The sequence below is a fragment of the Panthera tigris genome, chromosome B4 (assembly GCF_018350195.1).
Source record: "Panthera tigris isolate Pti1 chromosome B4, P.tigris_Pti1_mat1.1, whole genome shotgun sequence".
Classification (NCBI taxonomy): Eukaryota; Metazoa; Chordata; class Mammalia; order Carnivora; family Felidae; genus Panthera; species Panthera tigris.
This window is the reverse complement of record NC_056666.1, coordinates 43,408,010-43,433,910: the sequence shown is the minus strand read 5'-3', so window position 1 is coordinate 43,433,910 and position 25,901 is coordinate 43,408,010. Positions and strand designations below refer to the sequence as shown.

At 36.6% G+C, this 25,901-nt stretch overlaps 1 protein-coding gene across 3 annotated transcripts; it reads left to right on the top strand.

Moving 5' to 3' along the window:
- Nucleotides 1-1,292: 1,292 nt before the first annotated feature.
- CLECL1 (C-type lectin like 1) lies at nt 1,293-25,596 on the top strand. 3 transcript variants are annotated; one of them, XM_015542537.2, is made up of 7 exons: nt 1,293-1,426; nt 1,594-1,683; nt 5,430-5,516; nt 7,548-7,646; nt 18,500-18,669; nt 23,835-23,947; nt 24,972-25,596. In XM_015542537.2, exons 2-7 carry the CDS (start codon nt 1,602-1,604, stop codon nt 25,084-25,086), a joined length of 666 nt encoding a protein of 221 aa, XP_015398023.1. In that variant the 5' UTR covers nt 1,293-1,426; nt 1,594-1,601; the 3' UTR covers nt 25,087-25,596. The 3 variants fall into 3 exon arrangements, with proteins under 3 accessions (XP_015398023.1, XP_015398024.1, XP_015398022.1); XM_015542536.2 differs by lacking the exon at nt 1,293-1,426 and having other exon boundaries at nt 1,453-1,683; XM_015542538.2 differs by lacking the exons at nt 1,293-1,426; nt 7,548-7,646 and having other exon boundaries at nt 1,449-1,683.
- The last annotated feature ends 305 nt before the right edge of the window (nt 25,597-25,901 follow it).

Genomic DNA, 25,901 nt, shown 5'->3' with positions numbered 1-25,901 from the left:
TCAAAGTCAGTTTTTCATGTATAAAATTCAGTTCAACATATAAAGTTTTAGAACATCCCAAGAAAGAGAGAGTGTCACAGTGGTCATGAGGTCAACTTATAGCCCATCCTGGGTCAGAAGCCTTGTGAGTCAGAAGCCATGAGGGAACCCTCGATGCCAGAAAATCAAGATCTGTTCTCTAGCTATTTGGTTAATATAGGTAAAATCCTTGGATCTGAGGGATTAAGGATAACTACAGTTTAAATAATTCCATGCAACGTATTTGGGTGAACATTGAGGAAACCAATTCCTTCCGGTACAGAAGCCCATTTAATCTACTGCTTATGAACTAAAGCTTTCTGTCATTTTTCATATCTGGCATTTCTGACCTCTGAGTCTTATGAGAATTTCACAGGTAGTTGGGCTCTCTCCTCAGTTATTTCCCTACGAATATTCTAGACGTCACTTTCTTCTACTTTGTTTCATCAATGATGATATCTCTATCTTCCATGAATTGACTGATTTTTTTTCCTTATCTGCTAGAACTCACTTCTTTTTTGTTATTGTTTGAGACTTTTACATTTTTATTCCTTTAATATAATTTTAGTGTAACTTTAGAAAAAACAGGAGAACAAAATTTACGTTTTATACATTGCATTCAACAGGAAATTTCTATGAACCTTGTTTAAACATAAGATTTATTTTCTTTAATGGCATAACCTTGAATTATTTTGACATAGAATTTATTTCTGTGCCTTAAATATAATTATCAGCTTGGAAATCCTCTGCATGATCCATGTTTTAACTCAGTTTGATGCTCATATTATAAAACATAGAAAAGAAGGAATAGGTCTAAGGGAATTTTTACCTAGGTTAAAAAGGTATTACCTAGGTAAATACGATGCATTTCAAGATGAGAAGTCTATCAGTTATTTCTATCACATCCATTATAAAATCCCTCGTTTTCAGGTACCGGGGTGGCTCAATCGGTTAAGTGTCTGACTCCTGATTTCAGCTCAAGTCATGACCTCATAGTCATGAGATCAAGCCCTGCGTTGGGCCTTCAGGGCCTTCAGTGCAGGGCCTTCTTGCGATTCTCTCTCTCCCTCTCTCTCTGCCCCTCCCCTGCTCATGCTTTCCGTCTCTCTCAAAATAAATAAACATTTTTTTTTAAATCATTCTTTTTCTTTGTCCTCCCTTCCAAATTGCTATTCCACTTTGGAGAAAATGCTGAATGGTCACAGAATTTCTGCCAGAGAATATATGTCTGAACTAAAAGAGGAAGTAGTTTATAGAAGAAAAAATGGCAGGAGGTCATCTGTGGTAATATCAAAAGTGAAAACTATTCCAAATTTAAGCAGAAAACTAACTGTAGAGAAGAAACTCCTGTACGAATAGTAGTTTTCTTCCCTATCGTGAAGTGTTTGGAAATCTCTTGTCTTGATTGGTAAGACTGAACACATTGCTTTGTCATTTATTCATAGGAGAAATCCACCAAATTTGGGAGAGCAAAAGAAAATTGTTCATCTCAGTTTATTTGACTTACCGGAAATTTATTTGCAGAACTATGAAACTCCCTTAGCAGAACATCATTTTTGGTCTCTCTTTTTTTAGTATGTGCAATGGCTGGAGATATAATCTATGCGGATATTAAAACTGATGGGGCTTTTTCTCTAGGAAATTCATCTTCGCTTCAGAAATCTGGTAAGTTGGATTTAGGGGTCCTTCTAAAATTAATATTTTACTTCTAATCTCCTTTATTTCTGTCCTGTGCTTGTATATGTCTTACTAAAAAATAGAAAAATGCAAGGATAAGAGTGAATGTTTTTAATGACACAAATGTTCATAAAGTTAATTGTAATTTATGCTTTTCTTTTTCAAATTTTTATAAATTCCAGTTAGTTAACATCCAGTATAATATTAGTTTCAGGTGTAGAATTTAGTGATTTATCACTCACATATAACACCATGGATGGAGTTGGAGAGTGTTTTGCTCAGTGAAATAAGTCAGTCAGAGAAAGACAAATACCCTGTGATTTCACTCATATGTGCAATTTTAAAAAACAAAACAGGTCAACATGGTGGGGGGAGTGGAGAAAAAAGGCAAACCAGGAAACAGACTCTTAACTATAGAGAATAAATTGAGGGTTACTGGAGGGGAGGTGGGGGTGGGGGTATGTGTTGAATGGGTGATGGATATTAAAGAGGGCACTTATGATGAGCACTGGGTGTTATATATAATTCTATTCTTAATACACAGAACTTCGCTTTTGGTTTTTGTAAACTTTCTATTCTTTGCATTTCTTGCAGTGACCATTTATACTCATACAGTGACATCTGAACTCATGACCCCTTTTTTCTCTACACTTTATATACCCCTGATTAAACCTGCCCTTTTAATATAGAATGATATATTTATTTATACAGAGGGGAAAATTCCTGGCTACTATTCACATTGTTAATTATCTTTTTGAAACTTGCAAATTGATAGGGTAACAATGTTAAACTAAACTAAGGAGACATGAAATGCTAGTATTTTATTTCATGAAGTTTAGAATTAGTGACTATCTGAGTAATAGAATATTTTTGGAATATGAAGAGATAGGCATATAGCTAAAGATAACATTGCACCTTAATCACAAACCACTCAAAACTGATAGATTTTAAAATTCAATGTGTCTTTTATCCTCCAAAGTACTAGGGAAAATTTCATGTTGCATTTCCATTCTTTTCTCTAGGATAGAGGTTGATGGGGGGTGGGAGGGAGGGGAAAGTGGGTGATGGGCATTGAGGCAGGCACCTGTTGGGATGAGCACTGGGTGTTGTATGGAAACCAATTTGACAATATATTTCATATTAAAAAAATAATTAAAAATAATAATAATAAAAAATAGTTTATATAAAATATTTATGTAATTTAAAATCTCCTCATTGCGTTTGCCCTTATAGAATGAATATAATGTATGATTTTCTATATTTCCACAGAATGTATTTCTTCTTTTATATTTTTAAATTTGTTATGAAATGAAACTGATGTGTGATTTTCTCCGATTGCAAAAGCATATCATTCCCTACTTTTAAATGTCACCTCTCTAACTTGCCCAATAGAAGCTTATCTGCTTTCTTTTCTCCCTACACTGGGTGCTTTCTTTTTCGATGAGAAGATAGAACTTAATTTGAAAAATAACGTGTAATAGAATTGCATTCTTATTCTCCCATTGTGAAAATTCTCACACTATTAGTCCATTTTTCTAGCATTATTTTAACTCACTTCAAGCAACAAAACCAGTGTTTTCAATTCTACATTCCAGGGTTTGATTTCCTTTTTGTTTACAGATAGAACTTTACTTCCCTCCAGGCTTAGAGATTTGAAGATAACATCTTTAATGCCATCTAGTTCAATATTCCAGTATTAAAGAGAGAAAACATAAATATATAAAGATTAAATTACTTACCCACAATGGTGCTTATGACCAGAAATCAAATACTTTATTACTCTTTCACTGCATATCCCTGGTGTTGGATAAATACAACTTCTGTTCTCATGGGTCATATCACAGTAGAGGGAAAAAATTATTTGGTACACTGAAATGTCATGTCCTCTAGAGCCCTACATATGATATGTCAGGTTCTTAGTCTTCTTCTTACTCCGTATGTTTTACTTATTTTGCTCTGGCTATTGTCTTTCTCTTTGCTCCTTAAAGTTACCATATTCCTTACTTCTTCAGAGCCTCAAAAATGCTGAGACCCTGTCCCTAATCTCTTAATCTTTGCATCCCCAACACCTCACATAGTACCAAGTACCTAACAGGCCATCAGTAGATGCTTGGTAAGTGGATGAATGTACAAATGGATAAATAAATAAACGGATCTCATGAGACACTCAATAGATATTATAGGTTCATTTGTTCTTTAAGATATAAAACAAAGAGGTCACGATGAAATTGAGCTGAAGTGAAAAAGTGGAAAAGTATGATGCCACTGAGAATATCCCAGGCTAAAATTGAGAAATTCACACTTTTGGTAAATCATACCTTGAGGATCAAAAAAATGAGCTAATATCCCTTATGTCAGTCCCTTCACAAAATCTGAAATTTTATTCTGTAAGTTTTTAGGTCTGTAACCTGAAACATGTTATTAAAAACATGTCTATTTTATATTAAAAATGTGTGTAGGGATACCATCACATTCTTCTTGAGATTATATCTTGACTGGCACCATTCTCATTGTTTTACATGATAAATAAAAATACACAGCCTTTTTTATCTTCTGACAATTAAAATCCCACTAAAGATGTTTTATTCAATAACAGTAAGAATTTGAACATAGAACAAAGCACTCTATAATAATATACCACTGGGGCGCCTGGGTGGCTCAGTCGGTTAAGCGGCCGACTTCGGCTCAGGTCATGATCTCGCAGTCCCTGAGTTCAAGCCCTATGTTGGGATCTGTGCTGACCGCTCAGAGCCTGGACCCTGTTTCAGATTCTCTGTCTCCCTCTCTCTCTGACCCTCCCCCGTTCATGTGCTGTCTCTCTCTGTCTCAAAAATAAATAAACGTTAAAAAAAATTAAAAAAAAATAATATACCACTAAATAAGCATTCAGGTTAACCGGTCTTGACGCTTGACTTTGTAATTGGTTATGTATCAACATTAATTATTTTATTACTTTCTCAGTGTATATATCATCTATCTAGTGGAATTGATATGCTGCAATTATTTTGCATTAGAGATTGCCCGTTTAATTATCAGCCAAAGCTAATAAGTCCTTTTTTTGTGATTTATTATTATCTTTTGACTACTCCAAAGACAATGAGATAGAGTGAACAGCAAACCAACTACTGGTTTGGTAGTCAGTCAAGACAGCTGAGGCCTGATCTCAGCTCTGTCATCAAATAACTATGTGGCTGTGGACTTGAATATCCCCACTAATGTGCAGATGTTGGGTGAGGTCATCTCTAAGAGTACTTTATTTTAAAATAAAAATGAATGAAACATATGAAATCACAGTTATGTATCACAGTATGTAGGCATGTTACATAAGAGAGAAAAGAATGAATCAATCCACATCAGTGGGTGCTGTCAATAAACTTATTAGAGAATCTGGAGAGTCTCAGTCTTATATAAAAATTTAGGACTGCTCACAGTAGATCATTGTAATGCTGTGGAATAAGTGCAATGAACCCATAAACAAAAATTCATACCTATTCAAAGTTTTATAAGTCCCCTCTTCACAAACCAGAAAAGTATATATGTTCTGCGTGAGTGCGTATGTGTGTGTGCATGCATCCGCAAAAAAGAAGCTGGGTGTATATATTTCAAAGGAGAGTAACTTAGAAGCATGATAACCAAGAAAATTTATTGAGTCCCCTCTTACCTCTCACCATATAAGGAAATATCTGCTGGAGTTACTATCCAATTTTATCTCTCCAATCTATCCAATTTTGTAGATACTCACCATCATGGAATTTTCTTGAAAGTTGGATGTGCAATTATCATCATCCTTCTTGTAATAGTAATTGTGTTGAGCATTTTGGGTAAGTAATTATCAGTATTATTCATTTATCCTGAAGTATTTTTCTCTAGTGACCTGTTGTAATTGTGTTTGCTGTTCAATGGTTCCCTAAACAATGCAGTACAACTTCACAAAAAGTATGAAATTTGAAACAATTAAAATGAAAGATTCTCCATAGAACTTCAGTATGTGATATAATTGTGGATTCTTTTCATTGATAAAAGAAACAGATGTCAAGAATATATTTATATTTTATGATTGAACCGCACAATGCAGTTTAATATTGAGCTATACACAAGCTGCTCTAAAACTATTTTCCGATGAAAGGAAATTAAATTTATAAGTTTAAATTTGTAAGTTTATTCACATGAGCTAGTCCTGGGCACTATCAATCTTAAATCAATAGGTGAAAACACTTCTTAATAAACCATTTAAAAATTCTACTCATGTACTTTGAACATAACTGAGCATAATCCAATTATTCATATGGCAAATATTTTTAATTATTGAATAAATGCTTGGAGAAAAGTTCTTCACAAATGTCTATAGAACTAAGGTAACACACAGAGCGTATATATTGCAAGGAATCCAGGTTCCCAGATTAAATCAAACTCTAGAACAGGCCAAGGCATACCTGCCTACATCAAGAATCCTTGTAAATGGTATTAGCAATTATGAATGGCCTTGGAAGTTACGAAGAAATAGGCACAGTGATAGAATTCCAGAATGGGAAAGACCTAGAAGTCCAGGTCGAACCTCTAGTTGAGATGCACACCCAAAACCCCAGAAAGATCAGTTGTTTCATTAGTTTAATATAACTAGTCTATTGTCTAATTGCAGCTATAAAATTAGGGAGGAGGGAAGCAAAAATAATTAGCATTAAAAACCTATTCTATATATGTTTTTATGTTAAGCTAATAGATTTGTTTGTTACTAAAACATCAGTTTGTCAATAAAACGTATTTTTTACCAATAGAATTATTACCAAAGTAGATTTTAAATATTTAATTGCCTAATACACATTATTATGAAATTATAAATTACCAAAGGTAATTTCAGTTCAATGGCCATCAGAAAGACAGAAATATTAGTCATTGTAGAAAAAGTACTCCGGGCTCACCCTATACTTCTATATATAGCATTTACATGCAAAGTATTGAAACAATTATGAACCAAATCAAAACATATAAAATCTTTTCCCTGAGGGGAGCCTGGGTGGCTCAGCTGATTAAGGATCTGACTCTTTTCTTTTTTTTTTTTTAAGTTTATTTATTTATTTTGTGAGAGAGAGAAAGAACATGAGTAGGGGAGGGGCAGAGGGAAAGAGACAGAGAGAATTCCAAGCAGGCCTGTGCTGTCAGCACAGAACCAGACTCGGGGATCCATCCCACGAACCATGAGATCATGACCTGAGATCATGACCATGAGATGATTTCTTGATCATGAAATCAAGAGTCAGGCAGTTAACTGACCACACCACCCAGGTGCCCCAAGCATCTGATTCTTTGACTCTTGATTTTAGCTCAGGTCATGATCTCATGGTTCATGAGATGGAACCCCAATTCTCTCCCTCACTCTTCCCCTCCCCTACTTGCATGTGCATGCACACACTCCCTTTCTCTCTCAAAATAAATAAATAAACTCATAGAAGAAAATAAAATCCTTTCCCTGAATCAGGTGACACTTGATTGAAACAAGTGTCATTAACACGATATAATTGTGTTTCATTAAACGCAAACTCTCCAAATGAGGCTTATATCCATGGCTGGTTATTTTGTGCTTATTAAAATAAGTATGAAGCCTCCAGGAAAAAATCAGGTGAACAACATCTGGTCCCAGATCGTATCTTTTCATTTTCACTAAAGTTAACATTAATAAGATTAAGAGTCCAAAGGAAAGTCCAAATCTTGGGGGAAATAATGTTGTTTTTCCCCTTAGAATGTTAATTATTTAAGTTCCTATAGAGTTTCTACATGATTGAACTTTAGTCACTAGAACCCAATGGTTTTGTGTTTTTTATTTAGTTAGGAAAATATGTTTCCTCTTTCATCAGTTTCCCAGTTCAAATCTGCAAGACATAATACAATGGATGATGACTCAAAAGAGAAATTCTGTGCTGGGGAAAGTAAATCTGGAACAATCGCCTCAATAGGTAACATTACTATATATTGTCTAATCCCTGAATAGCCAGGCATTGACAGTAGCTTCAGTTTTACCTGAATATATCTGAATAGAAAGGTTCCTCTGCACCTGCAGAGGTATGGTTGAGATCATTACTTTCTATAGACCCATTACAGTCCATGACAAAAATACTCAGAGTTATAAGGCAAAGGAGAAAAATGAGCTTATATAGAGTTCTAACTAAATGTAAAGGTATTTCATTGAAATATTTGCATTTTATTCTTTTTATTTCTAGTGGGGCATGTGAGGATGTAGAATGTGATCACAATATTTTCATTTTTAAAGTCCATGATTATCCAAGGTAGTTTTTTTTCTTACCAGGTGATGTTATTAAATGCAAAATAATTATAAATGGTAATCTTACGTTGGTCTTTCTCTTGCTGTCTCATATGAATGTATTTGCATTCTTTTATTTCTTTAAAGTTTATTTATTTTTGAGGGAGAGAAAGAGAGAGAGGGAGAGGAGCAGACAGAGAGGGAAAGAGAGAATCCCAAGCAGGCTGCGCACTGTCAGCCCAGAGCCTCACGTGGGACTCGAACCCACGAACCGTGAGATCATGACCTGAGCCGAAGTTAGACACTTAACCAACTGAGCCACCCAGGCGCTCCTGTATACTTTTAAAAGTCAAGAAAACACTCAATTACTTTTAGCCTTTCTGCTTTCTATTTTCCAGAGACCTTATTACATGTTTAAATCTATTAATTTAATTTTAACTATATACCGTTCTTCTTCTGAACATCCAGGTATAATTCTATTAGAAAGACTTACCAGTCCATAATACAGAGTACATTCAAATTCTGAGAATTCATTAAAACCTTAAATTGGATTTTGATATTTCCAAGCCCCCTTGACCACATTCTAAAAGCTGTCTGATACAACACATGTTAATTTTTTTTTAACTAGTGTGACGCTGAAGGAAAATTTTGTGGGATGCCATCCCCAGAGCAAGAGTACTATAATGTACTATACTGGAGACACAGGTCATACTAGTATTATTAAATAAAGCTCTAGCTTTAAATTTTGTTAGACTTGTTTTCTAATCCTAATCCTATTGCTATAGATGTATGTCACCTCTCCTAGATTCCTAGATCAATTCATCAGGAAAGAACATCAATTCTAAATTTGATCTTAATAAAATAATAAAACTTAAAATATGTAAAATAAAAATAGATCTGTTCAGCCATCAATTCTAATTTTTTGTCCACCTTCTATTTTCTTTCTAGAATTTAAATTAGATGTGCAATAGGCTTACCCTCCATTTCTCTTAGCATCCCCTTGTGTCCTCAAAGTTATCGATTTGTGCTGAAGGCAATGTTTTCAGATATGTTTTGCAGTCCACGCATGCTCTCTTTTCCTGGGTCTAAACTACAGACTCATTCATGGAGTCTGATTTCAGGGATTATAGTGTTCAATTCTAAGGACTTAATTTCAGTCACACTTGTGTTAGCTTTCAATAGTCTCCTGTTATCTGATCATTTTTCTACTTATTCTTTTATTCTTTAAATAATTTAAAACATTATGATTTTTGATACATATGATGAATTAACTATCTAAAGTCTTTGGTGACCAAATCTGCTGTTTGTGTATCCTGCAACGTGGCTTGTTTTTTAAAGCATTTAATATGTTTTTATTCTAATGTGAATGATTTCAATTGATGGAATTTCTAAAAGAAAAATACTTTCTGGCAAAGATTGGTTGCAATTTCATCTGCGCGGAGGGAGTGAGGGGCTAATGGTTAAATGACTTGAGATGCTTTTGAAGACACTGGACTGGTGTTCCTGGGTGGCTCAGTCGGTTAAGCATCCCACTTCAGCTCAGGTCATGATCTCACGGTTTGTGGGTTCAAGTCCCAGTCAGGCTTTGTGCTGACAGCTCAGAGCCTGGAGCCTGCTTCAGATTCTGTGTCTCCCTCTATCTCTGCCCCTCCCCCACTAACGCTCTCTCTCTCTCTCTCAAAAATAAATAAATGTTAAAAAAAATAATTGAAGAAACTGGACTAACCAGAATCTCACTGGCTCACTCTATCACTTTTCAGCAAACCCAAGGTCTGGATTTAGGACCCTAGAACTGATATAAATCATTAGCTTTGAATTAGGGAGGATACTTGTTGGGATGAGCACTGGGGGTTATATGTAGGGGATGAATCATGGGAATCTACTCCTGAAATCATTATAGCACTATATGCTAACTAACTTGAATGTAAATTTAAAAATAAATGAAGTTAATACAAAATACACATAAATTAAAAAATAAAATTTTAAAAAAGTAAAACTTTCAGTATTTCACCATTAAGTATAATACTTTCTATATGCTAATCCGATTCAGGAAGTTACCTTTATTCCAAGTTTGCTGAGAGTTTTTATCATGGATGGGCACTGAATATCGTTAATATAAATAAATAAATAAATAAATAAATAAATAAACACATACGTGTTAAGATAAAAATAAACAAATAAATCATTAGCTTTGAGGGCAACCTGGCTTTATGAACTCGTTTATGGAAATGCTTCCTATTCGGCTTCTAGCTAAGTGCCTCCCTTCAGCGATTTTCCTTATTTCTTACGAGCGAAGCAATACTTTTATTTTCATATTTTAGAGAGGGAGAGAATGAGACAGCACAAGCGGGAGAGGGAGAAGGAGAGAAAGTATTTCAAGCAGCGCAGAGCCCTATGTGGGGTTCGATCCCACAACCCTGAGATCATGACCTGAGCTGAAATCAAGAGTTGGATGCTTAACTGACTGAGCCACCTGGGCTCTTCTAAGCAATACGTTTTTATCTAATTCTTTTAGGATATAATTATCTTCTAGAAAAGTATCTTTAAAAGAGAGTTTTTTCAACACTGCCTTAGCATTGGTATGCCTTAAGCTTCTTGAGCTATAAAGATCTAGGTGACTAATTGGTAAACCATAGACTTTTATTTTTTTGTCTTGCTACACTTCAGAAATTTTTTTATATTCCATAATATAGAAATGGTTAAGAAGCACTGGTTCACACTATCTGGTCAAAGTATCTACTATTAGAAATATAGAAGTACAAATATAGTAATTTCTTATTAAATGTATCCTTAAAAGTCCTAGTTGCATTGTTGCTGGCGTCTTTTTTAAAAAATATAATTTATGGTCAAGTTAGCTAAAATACACTGTATACAGCATGCTCTTGGCTTTGGGAGAAGATTCCCATGATTCATCGTTTACATACAACATCCAGTGCTCGTCCCAACAAGTGCCCTCCTCAATGCCCATCAACCTTCCTCCCCCTCCATCAACCCTCAGTTTGTTCTCTGTATTTAAGAGTGTCTTATGGTTTGCCTCTCTCTCTGTTAGGAACTATTTTTTCTCCTTTCCTTCCCCCATGGTCTTCTGTTAAGTTTCTCAAATCCCACATATGAGTGAAAACATACGATATCTGTCTTTCTCTGACTGACTTATTTCACTTAGCATAATACCCTCCAGTTCCATCCACGTTGTTGCAAATGGCAAGATTTCAGTCTTTCTCATTGCCAAGTAGTATTCCATTCTATAGATATACCACAACGTCTTTATCCATTCATCAGTAGATGGACATTCGGGGTCTTTCCATATTTTGGCTATTGTTGAAAGCACTGCTATAAACATTGGGGTACACATGCCCCTATGCATCAACATTCCTGTATCTTTTGGATAAATTCCTAGTAGTGCTACTGCTGGGTCATAGGGTAATTCTATTTTTAATTTTTTGAGGAACCTCCACACTGTTTTCCAGAGAAGCTGCATCAGTTTGCATTCCCACCAACAGTGCAGAAGGGTTACTGTTTCTCCACATCCTCGCCAACATCTGTTGTTTCCTGAGTTGTTAGTTTTAGCTGCTCTGACCGGTGTGAGGTGGTATTCCAATGTGGTTTTCATTTGTATTTCCCTGATGATGAATGATATTGAGCATCTTTTCATGTGTCTGTTGGTCATCTGGATGTTTTCTTGGGAAAAGTGTCTAATCATGTCTTCTGCTATTTGTTTTTGGGGTGTTGAGTTTGGTAAGTTCTTTATAGATTTTGGATACTAACCTGCTATCCGGTATGTCATTTGCAAATATCTTCTCCCATTCTGTACACTGCCTTTTAGGTGTGCTGGTTGTTTCCTTTGCACTGCGGAAGCTTTTTATCTTGATGAGGTCCTAATAGTTCATTTTTGCTTTTACTTCCCTTGTCTTTGGAGACATGTCAAGTAAGACGTTGCTGTGGCTGAGGTCAAAGAGGTTGTTGCCTGTTTTCTCCTCTAGGGTTGTGATGGTTTCCTGTCTCATATTTAGGTCTTTCATCCATTTTGACTTATTTTTGTGTATGGTGTAAGAAAGTGGTCCAGTTTCATTCTTCTGCATGTTGCTGTCCAGTTCTCCCAGCACCATTTGCTAAAAAGACTTTTTTCCATTGGATACTCTTTCCTGCTTTGTCAAAGATTAGTTGGCCATACATTTGTGGGTCCATTTCTGGGTTCTTTATTCCATTCCATTGGTCTGTGTGTCTGTTTTTCTGCCAATACCATACTGTCTTGATGATTACAGCTTTGTAGTAGAGGCTAAAGCCCGGGATTGTGATACCTTCCACTTTGGTTTTCTTTTTCAACATTACTTTGGCTATTCAGAGTCTTTTGTGGTTCCATACAAATTTTAGGATTGTTTGTTCTAGCTTTGAGAAGAATGACCATGTTATTTGGACTGGGATTCCATTGAATGTGTGGATTGTTTTGGGTAGTATTGACATTTTAACAATATTTGTTCTTCCAATCCATGAGCATGGAATGTTTTTCCATTTCTTTGTGTCTTCTTCAATTTCTTTCATAAGCTTTCTATAGTTTTCAGAGTACAGATCTTTTACATCTTTGGTTAGGTTTATTCCTAGGTATCTTATGGTTCTTTGCATCTGTAAACGGGATCAATTTCTTGATTTCTCTTTCTGTTGCTTCATTATTGGTGTCTAGAAATGCAACCGATTTCTGTGTGTTGATTTTGTATCCTGCAACTTTGCTGAATTCATGTACCAGCCCTAGCAGCTTTTTGGTGGAGTCTTTCAGGTTTTCCACACAGAGTATCAGGTCATCTGTGAAAAGCGAAAACTTGGCTTTTTCTTTGCCAATTTGGATGACTTTTATTTCCTTTTGTTGTCTGATTGCTGATGCTAGCACTTCCAACACTATGTTAAACAACAGTGGTGAGGGTGGACATCCCTCAGTTGTGTTCCTAATCTCAGAGGGAAATCTCTCAGTTTTTCCTCACTGAGGATGATATTAACTGTGGGATTTTCATATATGGCTTTTATGATGTCAAGGTATGTTCCTTCTATCCAGACTTTTTGAAGATTTTTATTAAGAAATGATGTTGTATTTTGTCAAATGCTTTTTCTGCATCTATTGACAGAATCATCGCTTTCTTACCCTTTCTTCTATTAATGTAATGTATCACATTGATTGATTTGTGAATATTGATCCAGCCCTGCAGCCCAGTAATGAATCCCACTTGATCATGGTGAATAATTCTTTTCATATACTGTTGGATTCAATTTGCTAGTATCTTGTTGAGAATTTCTGCATCCATGTTCATCAGGGATATTGGCCTGTAATTCTCCTTTTTGGTGGGGTCTCTGATTTGGGAATCAAGGTAATACTGACTTCATAGAATGAGTCAGGAAACTTCCCTTCTGTTTCTATTTTTTGGAACAGCTTGAGAAGGATAGATATTAACTCTGCTTTCATGTCTGGTAGAATTCCCCAGGGAAGCCATCTGGCCCAGAACTCTTGTTTGTTGGGGATTTTTGATAGCTGATCCAGTTTCTTCACTGATTATGGGTCTGTTCAAACTTTCTATTTCTTACCATTTGAGTTTTGGTAGTGTGTGGGTGTCTAGGAATTTGTCCATTTCTTCCAGGTTGTCCAGTTTGTTGGCATATAATTTTTCATAGCATTCTCTAATAATTCTTTGTATTTCTGTCATGTTGGTTGTGATGTCTCCTCTTTCTTTCATGATTTTATCTATTTGGGTTCCCTCTCTTTTCTTTTCAAGAAGTCTGACTAGGCATTTATCAATTTGTTCAAAAAATCAGCTCTTAGATTTATTGATCTGTTCTATTGGGTTTTTTTGGATTATGTGTTGTTTATTTCTGTTCTAGTCTTTATTATTTCTCTTCTTGTGCTGGTTTTGGAGTCTTTGCTATTCTGCTTCAAGTTCCATTAGGTTAGGTGTGATTAGGTTTTGTATTTGGGATTTTTCTTGTTTCTTGATATAGGCCTAAACTGCAATATATTTTCCTCTCAGGACTGCCTTTGCTGCATCCCAAAGGATTTGGACTGTCAATGTTTTCATTTTCATTTGCTTCCGTATATTTTTAAATTTCCTCTCTAATTGCCTGATTGACCCATTCATTCTTTAGTAGGATATTCTTTAACCCCCATGCATTTGGAGGCTTTCCAAAATTTTTCTTGTGGTTGACTTGAAGTTTCATAGTGTTGCGATCTGAAAATATGCATGGTATGATCTCAATTCTTTTATTCTTTTTTATTTATTGAGGGGTGTTTTGTGACCCAGTATGTGATCTATCTTGAGAATGTTCCATGTACACTTGAAAAAAAATGTGTATTCTGCTGCTTTTGGATGAAAAATTCTGAATATATCTGTCAAGTCCATCTGGTCCAGTGTATCATTCAAGGCCATTGTTTCTTTATTGATTTTCTGCCTAGATGCTATGTCCATTGTTGTAAGTGGAGTATTAAAGCCCTCTGCCATTACCATATTCTTATCAATAAGATTGCTTATGTTTGTGATTACTTGATGTATATATTTGGGCACTTCAAAATTGGGAGCATAAACATTTATAATTGTTAACTCTTCTTGATGGATAGACTCCATAATTATGATATAATGCCCTCCTTCATCTCTTGTTACAGCTTTTAGTTTAAAATCTAGTTTGTCTGACATAAGTATGGCTACTCCAGCTTTCTTTTGACTTCCAGTAGCATGATAGATGGTTCTCCATTCCCTCATTTTCAAGCTGAGGGTGTCTTCAGATCTAAAGTGAGTATCTTGTAGACAGCATATAGATGGATCTTGTTTTCTTTGTTGTTGTTGTTGTTGTTGCTGTTGTTGTTTATCCGTTCTGATACTCTATGCCTTTTGATTGGAGCATTTGGTCCATTTAAATTCAGAGTAATTATTGAAAGATATGGATTTAGTGTCATTGTGTTATCTGTAGGTTTCATGCTTGTGGTGATGTCTCTGGTCCTTTGTAGTCTTTGCAGTGTTCCACTCACAGAGTCCCCCTAGGATCTCTTGCAGGGCTGGTTTGTCCTTCAGTTTTTGTCTGGGAAAGCCTTTTTCTCTCCTTTTATTCTGAATGACACCCTTGATGGATAAAGGATTCTTGACTGCATATTTTTCCTATTCATCACATTGAATATTTCCTGACACTCCCTCCAGGCCTGCCACATTTCAGTGGACAGGTCTGCTACTGTGCTTATGTGTCTACCCTTGTAGGTCAAGGCCCATGTGTCCCTACCTGCTTTCAGAATTCTCTCTTTAACTTTGTATTTTGCCAGTTTCACTATGATATGCCATGGAGAAGGCCCATTCTTGTTGAATCTGAAGGGAGTTCTCTGTGCCTCCTGGATTTGGATGTCTGCTTCCTTCTCCAAATTAGGGAAGTTCTCAACTATATTTTGTTCAAGTAAACCTTCTGACCCTTTCTCTCTCTTTTCTTCTTCTGGAACTCCTATGATGCAGACATTATTACTTTTCACTGAATCACTTATCTCTAATTCTCCCCTCTTGTTCTAGCATTTTTTATCTCTTTTTCTTAGCTTCAGCATTTTCCATAACTTTATGTTCTATTTCACTTATTTTCCCCTCTGCTTCCTCCATTCTTGCTGTCACTGCGCCTAATTTATTTTGCACCTCACTTACAACATTTCTTAATTCATCATGACTGTTTCTTAGTTCCTTGATCTCTGCAGCAATAAATTCTCTGCTGTCTTCTATGCTTTTATTAAGTCTAGCTATTAATTTTATAACTATTATTCTAAATTCTTGATCAGATAAATTGTTTACATATGTTTTGAGCAATTCTCTAGCTGTCATTTCTTTCTCAAGTTTCTTTTGAGGAGATTTCTTCCGTTTCACCATTTTGGCTAGTTTTCTGTCTTTTATGTGTCCTAATAGCTTGTTATATGTCCTGCACCTGTGAGCACTACTATTATAAAAGGGGGTCATACACTGTCCAGAGCCTGGCCCTTCAGAAGGTCTTTTTGGAGTGTATTGTGCCCTCTTTCTTGTTGTGACTCTGTTTGCTTTATTTCCCTACTCATAGTAGTGGTTTTGACCTTCCACCAGGTGTGCTTTGATTTGGTCTTTGAAGTAAACCTGGAAAACATTTAAAAATGGGGTGATAGTGGAAGAAGCCTTATCCCATACAAAGACAGAAATGACAGTGGCAGAGAAAAAGAAAAGAAAAAAAGAGAGAGAGAGAGAAAAATTGACCAAGCAGATAATCAGAGAAACTCTACCACTTAATCCAGAGAAAGAGAAAAGAAAATGAAGAAGGAGATACAGAAGAGGTGTAAAAAGAATAGATTAAAAATTTCTGCTTAAGCAAAACAACAACCAGAATAGATAAAGGAAGAAAAGAAAGACAGAAATTATATATATATATATATACATATATATATATGTATATATATATATATATATATATATATATATATACATATATATATATAATAAGAATTGACCAAGAATCAAATCAGAAAATGCAAAACCACTGGACCAATATCTGATTAGTTTCAGCTGTACAACACAGGGACTCAACACTTTCATACAACACTTGGTGCTCATCACAGGTGCACTTCTTAATCCCTATCACCTACTTAACCCATCCCACCATTCACCTCCCCTCTGGTAACCATCAGTTTGTTCTCTACAGTTAAGTGTTTCTTGGTTCTGTTCAACAATTTGAAGATGTTTTTCACTATATTCTGCCCCCCATAATTCATTATGTGAAAGGGCTTTTTTTTTTTGTTTCCCTATAAATGGCGTGCAATTTTTCTCTGTTTTCAAGATTTTTCTCTGTTGTAAGCAGTTTATTTTATTTTTGTGTATTCTCTGCTTTTAAGCCCAATCTAATGAAATTTGCATATCATGCATTTCTTAATTATAAATTTCATTTCTTAACAAAAGTAAAAATTCTCTATTTCTTAGAAGTATCCCATTTTTTAATTACAAACATATTTTCTTTTACATACTTGTGCCTAATTAGAACAGCTGCTTTAGAATATTTGGGGATAATTCTCAACCTGCATCATTTTCCTGTTGTGCTGCATTGATTTCCTTTCTCGTTTTAATCGGTCATATTTTCCTGATTTTCTTATGTCAAGTATTTTGAGATTGTGCCCTTGGATATTGTGCAGGCTATGCTGAGCGTCTGTATGCTGATGTATTTCTCCAGTGTTGATTTTCCTATTTTAGCAGGGACTTGGTATAGCTGACCTCAAATTTAAATTTCTGTCTTTTGGGAAGTTCCTGGGTGGCTCATTTGGTTGAGCGGTTGAGGGTCTGACTCTTGATTTCGGTTTAGGTCATGATCCCAGGAATGTGGAATTGAGCCCCACATGGGGGCTCTGCACTGAATGTGGAGTCTACTTAAGATTCTCTCTCTCTCTGTCTCTCTCTGTCTCCCATTGCCGCTCTCCCCCACTTTTGCTCTCTAAAACAAACAAAAATATCTATCTTTTGGGCAGTAGCGCAAATCTCAAACAAATTCTTTTTTTTCCCCAAATAAATTATTTTATCCTTAGCTATAATGTAGCTTTCACATGCATCAGGCAGCGACTTGGAAAACTTTTATACTTGGAACTTGGTGTACATCCTTTATGTTTTCTTCTTCATGGGATTCATCCTCCATTTTCAATATCTGTGGTTGCTTCAAACTCTGTTCTCTGTTTTGTTTTGTTTTGTTTTTGTTTTTGTTTTTGTTTTTTAAGTCTCAAAAGACTGCAGATTGTCTATTGAAATTTTACTCACTCTACATGGCACCAACATTGGGCTGTCTTAAGCTAACAGTTGTAAAAATAAAAAATATATACCTTTCCATACCTATTTCAAGTGTCACTTCCCCTCCAAAATCTGCCTGCTTTTGTTCATGTTTCAGTGCCTTCAAGTCATTTTCTGTGTATATGTATGTGTGTTTTTAAAGGATATTTATTTCAAGGGCAATAAATTACTGGTATATCCAGGATGGCTATGTGTCATCATCTAAACCTACTGGCAAATATTATAAATCAAAACTACCTGTTACAAGCACATTTGGGGATGTCAAGATCCTTTTTGTATGGGAGGATCAATCTATCTTAAGCTTTGGGGGCCACTTATTATGCAAATTTTGTCCAAGAAAATATATTCCAGTGTGATAGATAACTCCCAAAATGTCTGGTGTAATGGTGGACCACTAATTAAAATCTCTAATTTGTATTTTACTTTAAAATTTTTATCTGCCTGAGACTTGAGTGCAGGCAGTGTCTGCATTGACCCTATACAGTCTTGATCCTAGTGTCTTATACATTGCCTTGCTGATAGAAAATATGATATATTTTTAAGTGAATTAAACAGAAAAAGAATGGAAGAATGAATGAATATACACATGGTTGAAATTCTGTTAATCTTTATTCTTTCCAAATCCACCTTGAGAAAAGCATATACTTTTGTCAAAGAAAGCTTTAGACCATAATTTAACAAAATTTGAGAAGCTTGTATGTGGTATTAGGGATATAGTTCTAAGTCTCTTTTAATTACTTATCCTTTTTCCTTCCAGTTTCTTTCAACTCTTCTACCGCTCATAAATCATGCCCTTCGAAAGACTGGAGGCTACACGGGGGGAAATGTTACTGGGTTGCTGAAGCTAATAAATCTTGGCATGAAAGTAAAAATGACTGTGCCACGAAAAATTCACATCTCATGGTGATTCGAGACTTCATTGATATGGTGAGATATCAAACTTGGAGATTATAGCATCCTCACACTTTTCATTACAGTTATTGTGCTACATACTTGGAAATTTCTATGAAAATAATGTGAAGCCTCATTCCTGTTAACTACATAAATGTTGGTTGAATGAATTGTTGAACTACATGTTTATTTTTAAGCTTTTTGGGAGGGAGTGGCTATGGATTGGAGGAATTCATTTGCTACTCTACACCTAACTTCTCCACCAGGGATCCCCATTGCTTACTAGATTCCATTTTAAAATGTAAGACGGTAAATATCTTCCCTCATCTCTCATGTTTATTGCAATATTCACAATGGCTGCAGTCAGATATCATGGCAGCTAAAATTAAGATGATGCTGAGAGAAAAGAAATACAGAATAGTCCTCATTAAGGACCTTCTTCCTTGAGCAAAATATTTCTCTAACTGGCTTAATTTAAATTGAAGTTTTGTGGGGCACCTGGGTGTCTCAGTCGGTTGAGCGTCCAACTTCAGCTCGGGTCACGATCTCGCGGTCCATGAGTTCGAGCCCCGTGTCAGGCTCTGGGCTGATGGCTCAGAGCCTGGAGCCTGCTTCTAATTCTGTGTCTCCCTCTCCCTCTGCCCCTCCCCCGTTCATGCTCTGTATCTCTCTGTCTCAAAAATAAATAAACGTTAAAAAAAATTAAAAAAGAAAAAAGAAGTAAACTATCTTCTCACCGTAACCGGTGTAACACCAAATCTCAACCTGTAAGACTGTCTATCAGATGCAGTTCAAATTGACTCAAATATGAGCTGAATCCAGGATAGAGTAAGAATTGTATTCTTCTCCTTGAGGTCAATTTTAAGGCAAGAAAGGGGAAGCAGGTATCAACTGGAAATCTTCTCATAAGAATGCTCTGGAAGGGATAAATAACAAATCAATGCACGAAGAAATTGTTCAATGAAATATTTCACTAAGAACCTCATCTATTTCCCTCTCACCATCAAAGGGAAGGATGCTGAAATACAGAAAAAACATATCTTCTAGGCAATCAATAAACCAGATGGGGGAGACCAGTAGACTGAGACAATATATTTTAATAGAAAATTCCTTCTTCCAGCTCAGATTACACCCCTTCACATTATTCCTAAACAACTGAATGGGCCAGGTATAATTGTTCTCTTTCAAGGATAGATAAGAATCTAAAAGGAATCAGCATAGAATTTATACATAAATATTTCCGTTTCCAAATTTCTCCAAAGAAGGCATGTAAAAGTCAGATAGATAAGATATATATTACAGAAGAATAATTACTCCAAGAAACAGAAAATAATGTCTCTAGCAAATTCATCTCTAGCTTTCAAATAAGTTAAGAATAAAGTGAAAGGAAGAGAATTATAAGTCCACCTAGAAAACCCATGTATCACCTATGGCAAAGAAAAAAAAAAAGAAAGTAGAAAGAAGGAGAAAAAGGAGGGGTGGGGGAGGAAGAAGAAGAAAATGAGAAAAAGAAGTATTTAAGCAAACAAACCAACAAAAGCAAGGAGATTTTTCACGGCAAGGTGCGAAGATCATGAAGAAATGTTACTACAACTTTTAGAATAAGAAATAGCCAGTCAACTATAAATTGCCAACTTGTTTCAGATCCATGGGAAAGGTAGGGTTGCAGAGCCAAAATCTATGTTGAAACAGGTAGCTGTGGGAAAGAGAAAATACATCCTCACTCACTTGGGATACACAAATCAGGCATTATGCATCAGAAAGAAGAGTTCAGTCAAAATAATTGAAAGATGAGTTCAGGCTGATAGTAAGGTGCAAGAACAGTGTGAGGCTCCTGGGCTCTTTAGAAATAAGGGAATTCTACAAACCCTGGAAGACTATTTTTCTGTCAACGTCACTGGCTCTCAAAGAACAGATTGGAAAGAGGGGCGCGGGGCACCTGGGTGGCTCAGTCAGTTAAATGTCCGACTTTGGCTTGGGTCATGATCTCGCAGCTTGTGGGTTCGAGCCCTGCGTCGGGCTCTGTGCTGACAACTCAGAGCCTGGAGCCTGCTTCGGATTCTGTGTCTCCATCTCTCTGCCCTTCCCCACTCACACTCTGTCTCTCTGTCTCTCTCTCTTGCTCTCAAAAACAAATCAACATTAAAAAAAGAAAAGATTGGAAAGAACCATAAAAAAAAAATGTCCATTGTGGCACAGACCTGGGAGGAGAAAAGAGCAGTGATGCGGAAGTGGCAAGAAATTCCCCCCTAGATCCTTGTCCCCTTGTCTGTTAACTGTGCTATGGCACAAAAGCCTTAATGTGCGTGCCGGTGACAAGGACAGCTGCCTTTAGGGCGCTGGTGAAACCCACTGCAGGTGAGAAAGAGGACTGGGAACCGAAAATACTCCCGTGGGAGGGTCGAGAATACACAATGGAACCATGACTACATTCAGAGGAGGGGCAGCAGAACAGAGAAAGCCGCACAGAGAAGACAGGGGTGAGTGCCTGCCTAAGACTGAGGCATAATCAGAACAAGAAAGACCATTGCCTCTGCTGCCTTTTATTATCAAGCTAACAAGTTTCAAATAGGAAGTCAAGAAGGGAGAGGGACAAGGGAGGAAGAAGAATGAGCAAAGAGATCTTCATGAGGCATGGTGAGAAGGGAGACTTAAATTCTCAGGTCAAGGAGACATTTCCCTGGCACACAGACAAACCAAAACCACTGAACACAAGATGCCACCGCAGGAATTTGAAACCCGAGGTGCACCGAGGATTACCAGAGCAGCAACAGATGAGAAACCCACCCTCCTATTAACTTCAACCCTAGGACAAACTAGTAACCTCGTTTCATTACTACGCACAAAACCAGTGGGTTTTGTCAAGTCAAGTTAGCATCAAATCATTGGGTATGAGGTAAATAAAAAGACCCAAAGAAACAGGACACTCCAAACAAACAAACAAGCAAAAAAAAAAAAAAAAAGGGAATACTGCAAAATGATAAAGGAGTTGTATGCGGTTGCTGGGGCAGCCGTGACAAAGGACCACAAACTTAATGACTTAAGCAAGAGAAATGAATTTCTTGCAGTTCTGAAGGCTGAGTCCCAAGATCAAGGTATTGGCCAACGCCTCTCTCCTTGGCTTTCAGATGGCCACCTCTTACTGCGTCCTCACATAGTCTTTCCTCTGTGTGGGTGTATCTGTGTCTCTCCGTGTGCCCAAATTTTTCTTCTTATAAGGACAGCAGTCAGATTGAATTAAGATCCACGCTAATAGCCCTAGTTTAGCTGAATCAGCTCTTTAAAGGCTCTGACTTCAAATGCAGTCATATTTTGAAGTCCTGGGGGTCAGGGCTTCAACATAGGAATTTTGGAGAGACACAATTTGGTCCATAATATTCTACCCTTTGGCCCTTGAATCCCACAACAGGAGTCAATTTTATATATATATACATATATATATATATATATATATATATATATTTAAAATATATATATATATTTAAAATCTTCAAAAATAGATCTTCTACAAAGCATGTCTCAGACCTTCAGAAAATTAAACTGGAAATTAGGAACAGAATAGTGTTTGGAAAGTTCCCAAACGTTTGAAAATTCTGCAACACACTTCTGAATGATGACTGGGTCAAAAAGGAAGTGATCAGAGCAAAATTTTTAAACTATATTGTGAATTGAATAAAAACAGCATCTTAATGTGTCCGAATTTACAGGTTTCAACTTAAGCAGAGCTTCGAGGGAAATTTATCGCATTAAGTGCTTATGTTTGAAAAGAAAATAATGTAGAATCAGTCATCTACACTACTTAAAAAAAAAAAAAAAAAGAAACTAAGAAAAGAACAAACTAGCCCCAAAGCAAGCAGAAGAATGGAAGATGTACATTACTCGATCTCAAGTCTTACTATAAAGCAAAATTAGTTAATATGGTGTAGAATTGGCAAAAGACAGATAGACCAGTGACACTGAATAGAGATGCCAGAAGCAGACCTACAAAAATTTAGTCAACTGATTTTTTTTTTACCATAGCGCAAAGATAATTCAATGGAACAACACTACGTTGTCTTGTATGCGTGCATAATGACTTTATTTTCTTACAAACAGTTATGACATTTAGCCTATGAGTTCAGCTGCATGTGACAGAGAACCAAAATCACCGTAGCTTAAACAAGGTAGATGTTCACTTTATTGACTCTAAAACAGTTTCACTTATAAGATATCCCTTTGGTACACTTAAAAGCGTTAGGACAATTAGAAAGCAAAAAGAAAACTCCCAGTTAAACCACTATGAGCCATGGATTGTCTGATGTTTCCAATGTTGAAGTGTTAAAATAGGGGGAAAATGTATCTATTCCTCTATGCAATTGGTTATGTCACTCACGTTTTAGTCCGTACAGCTATGGATTCCTAGTCTTGTCTGTGGAGTGCTGTCTGTGTCCACCTATTTCCGGTTGATGGACCACCATATGGACGTTCTAGCCATCAGAAAAGAAGGAAATAATGAATGGAAGGATACAGCCCTACCTTTTACGTGCTTGATTAGAATTTCAGTATTGCTTGAATTGTGTTCCATTAGCCAGAAATTAGTCACATTGTCACACTTCGCCAAAAGGGAGCCTGGGAAACATATCCTTACTATGTCTGGCCATAGATATGGCTCAGGGGTTTTATTACTATAGAAAAAGTTATTAAGAACTATGAACAATATGTACCATGTCAGCTCAGATATTGCTTCCTTTCTTCCCTGTATATTCTCTTGCTTCTATCTGTTATTTCTTACCTGTAATTAATTATAACCACTAACATTTATGTAATGAGAATTTATTATGTTCCAAGCAGTGTATAATAATGTTATTTAATAACAAAGCTCTTTGAGATAGGTACTACTATAACCTGAGTCTCAGAGATTGGGGAAAACACAAGTAAAAAGATTCAACAACTGTGCCAAGATGCACAGCAATCGATCGTCGAGCCAGGACTCAAATTTGAAAGTTCATCTTCGCAGTCTTAGGATCCCCGGCAACCACGCATACTTTACGACATTGTAGTGCAGTACTTTGTCCCTCCAGTATGATCCGTTAGAAAAGTGTAACGTTCAATCCCTGTTTCTCGTGTAGGACCAGCATACAAAAGGTCCTCTTGAGAAATTTATTTTGTGTATCTATAAGAATCGATCAGTTGTTTCCTATAATATTTCCTATTCTCTTTAGAGTTTCCTATGGAAGCACCTAAATACCGGAGTGTTTTACTGGATTGGCTTGACTATTCCACCTGGAGGGGAATCATGGACCTGGGTAGACAACAACCCTTTTGACTCCCATCTGTGAGTTTATTGTATTTTAGCTTTTTTGTGATTTTAATCCCATACTGTATGACAAGAAAGAGTTGTCTGATGCTGTTGGGCTTGAATTGAGGAAACAGGTATACATTTCCTAACCGAATCATATGATCTGACAAATATTCATATAAAATGGTCTACTCGGAAAGTTGAGGGAAAAAAGACATCATATTCCACACACTCAGAAGATTTAGGGATGGGAAGCAGGATTTGCCAATAGCGTTCTTTTATTTTATTAAAGAGGCAAATTGACCAGTGTGAAATCTCTTGTAAGAGCACAAGTTTATGGGCACCTGGGTGGCTCAGTTGGTTGAACATCCAACTCTTGATTTAGCTCAGGTCATGATCCCAGGATCATGGTGTTGAGCCTCATTTGGGGCTCCTCACTGAGCATGGAGACTGCTTAACATTCTCTTTTTCTCTCCTTCTGCCCCCTCCCCTACTCATGCTCTCTATCCCTCTCTTAAAAAAAAAAAAAAAAGACCACAAGTATAGTTTGCAAAATATAAATTTCTGCTCTTTTCAACAGTTTTTATTTTTATTTTTATTTTTTTATTTTTTGAGACAGAGAGAGACAGAGCATGAATGGGGGAGGGTCAGAGAGAGGGAGACACAGAATCTGAAACAGGCTCCAGGCTCTGAGCGGTCAGCACAGAGCCCGACGCGGGGCTCGAACTCACGGACCGCGAGATCATGACCTGAGCCGAAGTCGGCCGCTTAACCGACTGAGCCACCCAAGCGCCCCTTTTCAACAGTTTTTAAATGAACAAAACCAGAAGTGCCATTTTAGCATTATCCACATAACCTTGACTAATACTCCTTAACTATTAACTTCTCTTGCAAAATAAAACTGAGGGGGGGAAGAATTACCTTACCCACCATATTGTATATTGTTTAAATTGTTTAAATACTCATGTTTTTATTTTAAAAATTAGAAAATATTTTCTGAGGCCCTCTTTAGTCTCTGGACATTTGCTGTTGTAAAGATAACCATTTTCTTCCTTCATAGGTTTTCAGTAGAAGAAAAATGGCGGACCCGGAGCATGAAATGTGCCCAGGTGTCTCAAATTAAGATAGCTCAACAAAAATGTGAGAAAATTAATCCGTGGATTTGTCAACTGTAACCCACACTGCAGGAAATCAGTCTCCATTTCTCTGACGGAAAGACACCACATGAAGTTTGAACTCAGAATATATCAAAGTCCAGAGGGCCACGTGTGTCCCAGAGGGGTGTGTGTGTGTGTGTGTGTGTGTGTTCATTCGGGTGGGTATAGTACTATTTCTCAGAGATTTAGGAAGGCTAATAGAGAAAATGAAATGTTGTAGAAACTGAGAAGATAGAATGAACGTATTTTTTCGTCTGAATTATCAGTTATTCAATCCCCATTCTCATTTTGCATGTGGTTTCGAAACTTCCGTCTTTATTTTCTCCACAGCTTCCCTCTATAATATCCTTACCTAATTACATTTTTACGAAGAAATTCATATCAAAATCAAATTTACATCTCTAGCCCAGACTTTTCCCGGATCACCAGACCCATATACGGTACTGCTTATATAACATATCAAGTTGGGGCACCTGGCTGTCAGCTGGTTGACCATCTGACTCTTGATTTAAGTTCAGGCCATTACCTCATGCTCATGAGATTGAGCCCCAAATCAGGCTCTGCACTAGGTGTGGGGTCTGCTTAAGATTCTCTCTCTCCTTCTCCTGCCCCTCCCCTGCTTACGAGCAAGTGTGCATACACTCTCTCTACTATATCAAAGAAAGTTAGTTCATAAATGACATTTAACATATGAAATCTGAAATCTCAAAGGCATCTCAAACTCAATATATAAAAATAGTTCAATCATGGGGCTCCTGGGTGGCTCAGTCGGTTAAGCGTCCGACTTCCGCTCAGGTCACGATCTCACGGTCCGTGAGTTCGATCCCCGCTTC

What these genes read in the sequence shown, in the direction of transcription:
- CLECL1 (XM_015542537.2), top strand. Translation starts at nt 1,602, where the DNA reads ATGGCTGGAGATATAATCTATGCGGATATTAAAACTGATGGGGCTTTT. An exon ending in ATCTTCGCTTCAGAAATCTG is followed by an intron (nt 1,684 to 5,429) that starts GTAAGTTGGATT and finishes CCAATTTTGTAG; the next exon opens with ATACTCACCATCATGGAATT. An exon ending in AACCCTTTTGACTCCCATCT is followed by an intron (nt 23,948 to 24,971) that starts GTGAGTTTATTG and finishes CTTCCTTCATAG; the next exon opens with GTTTTCAGTAGAAGAAAAAT.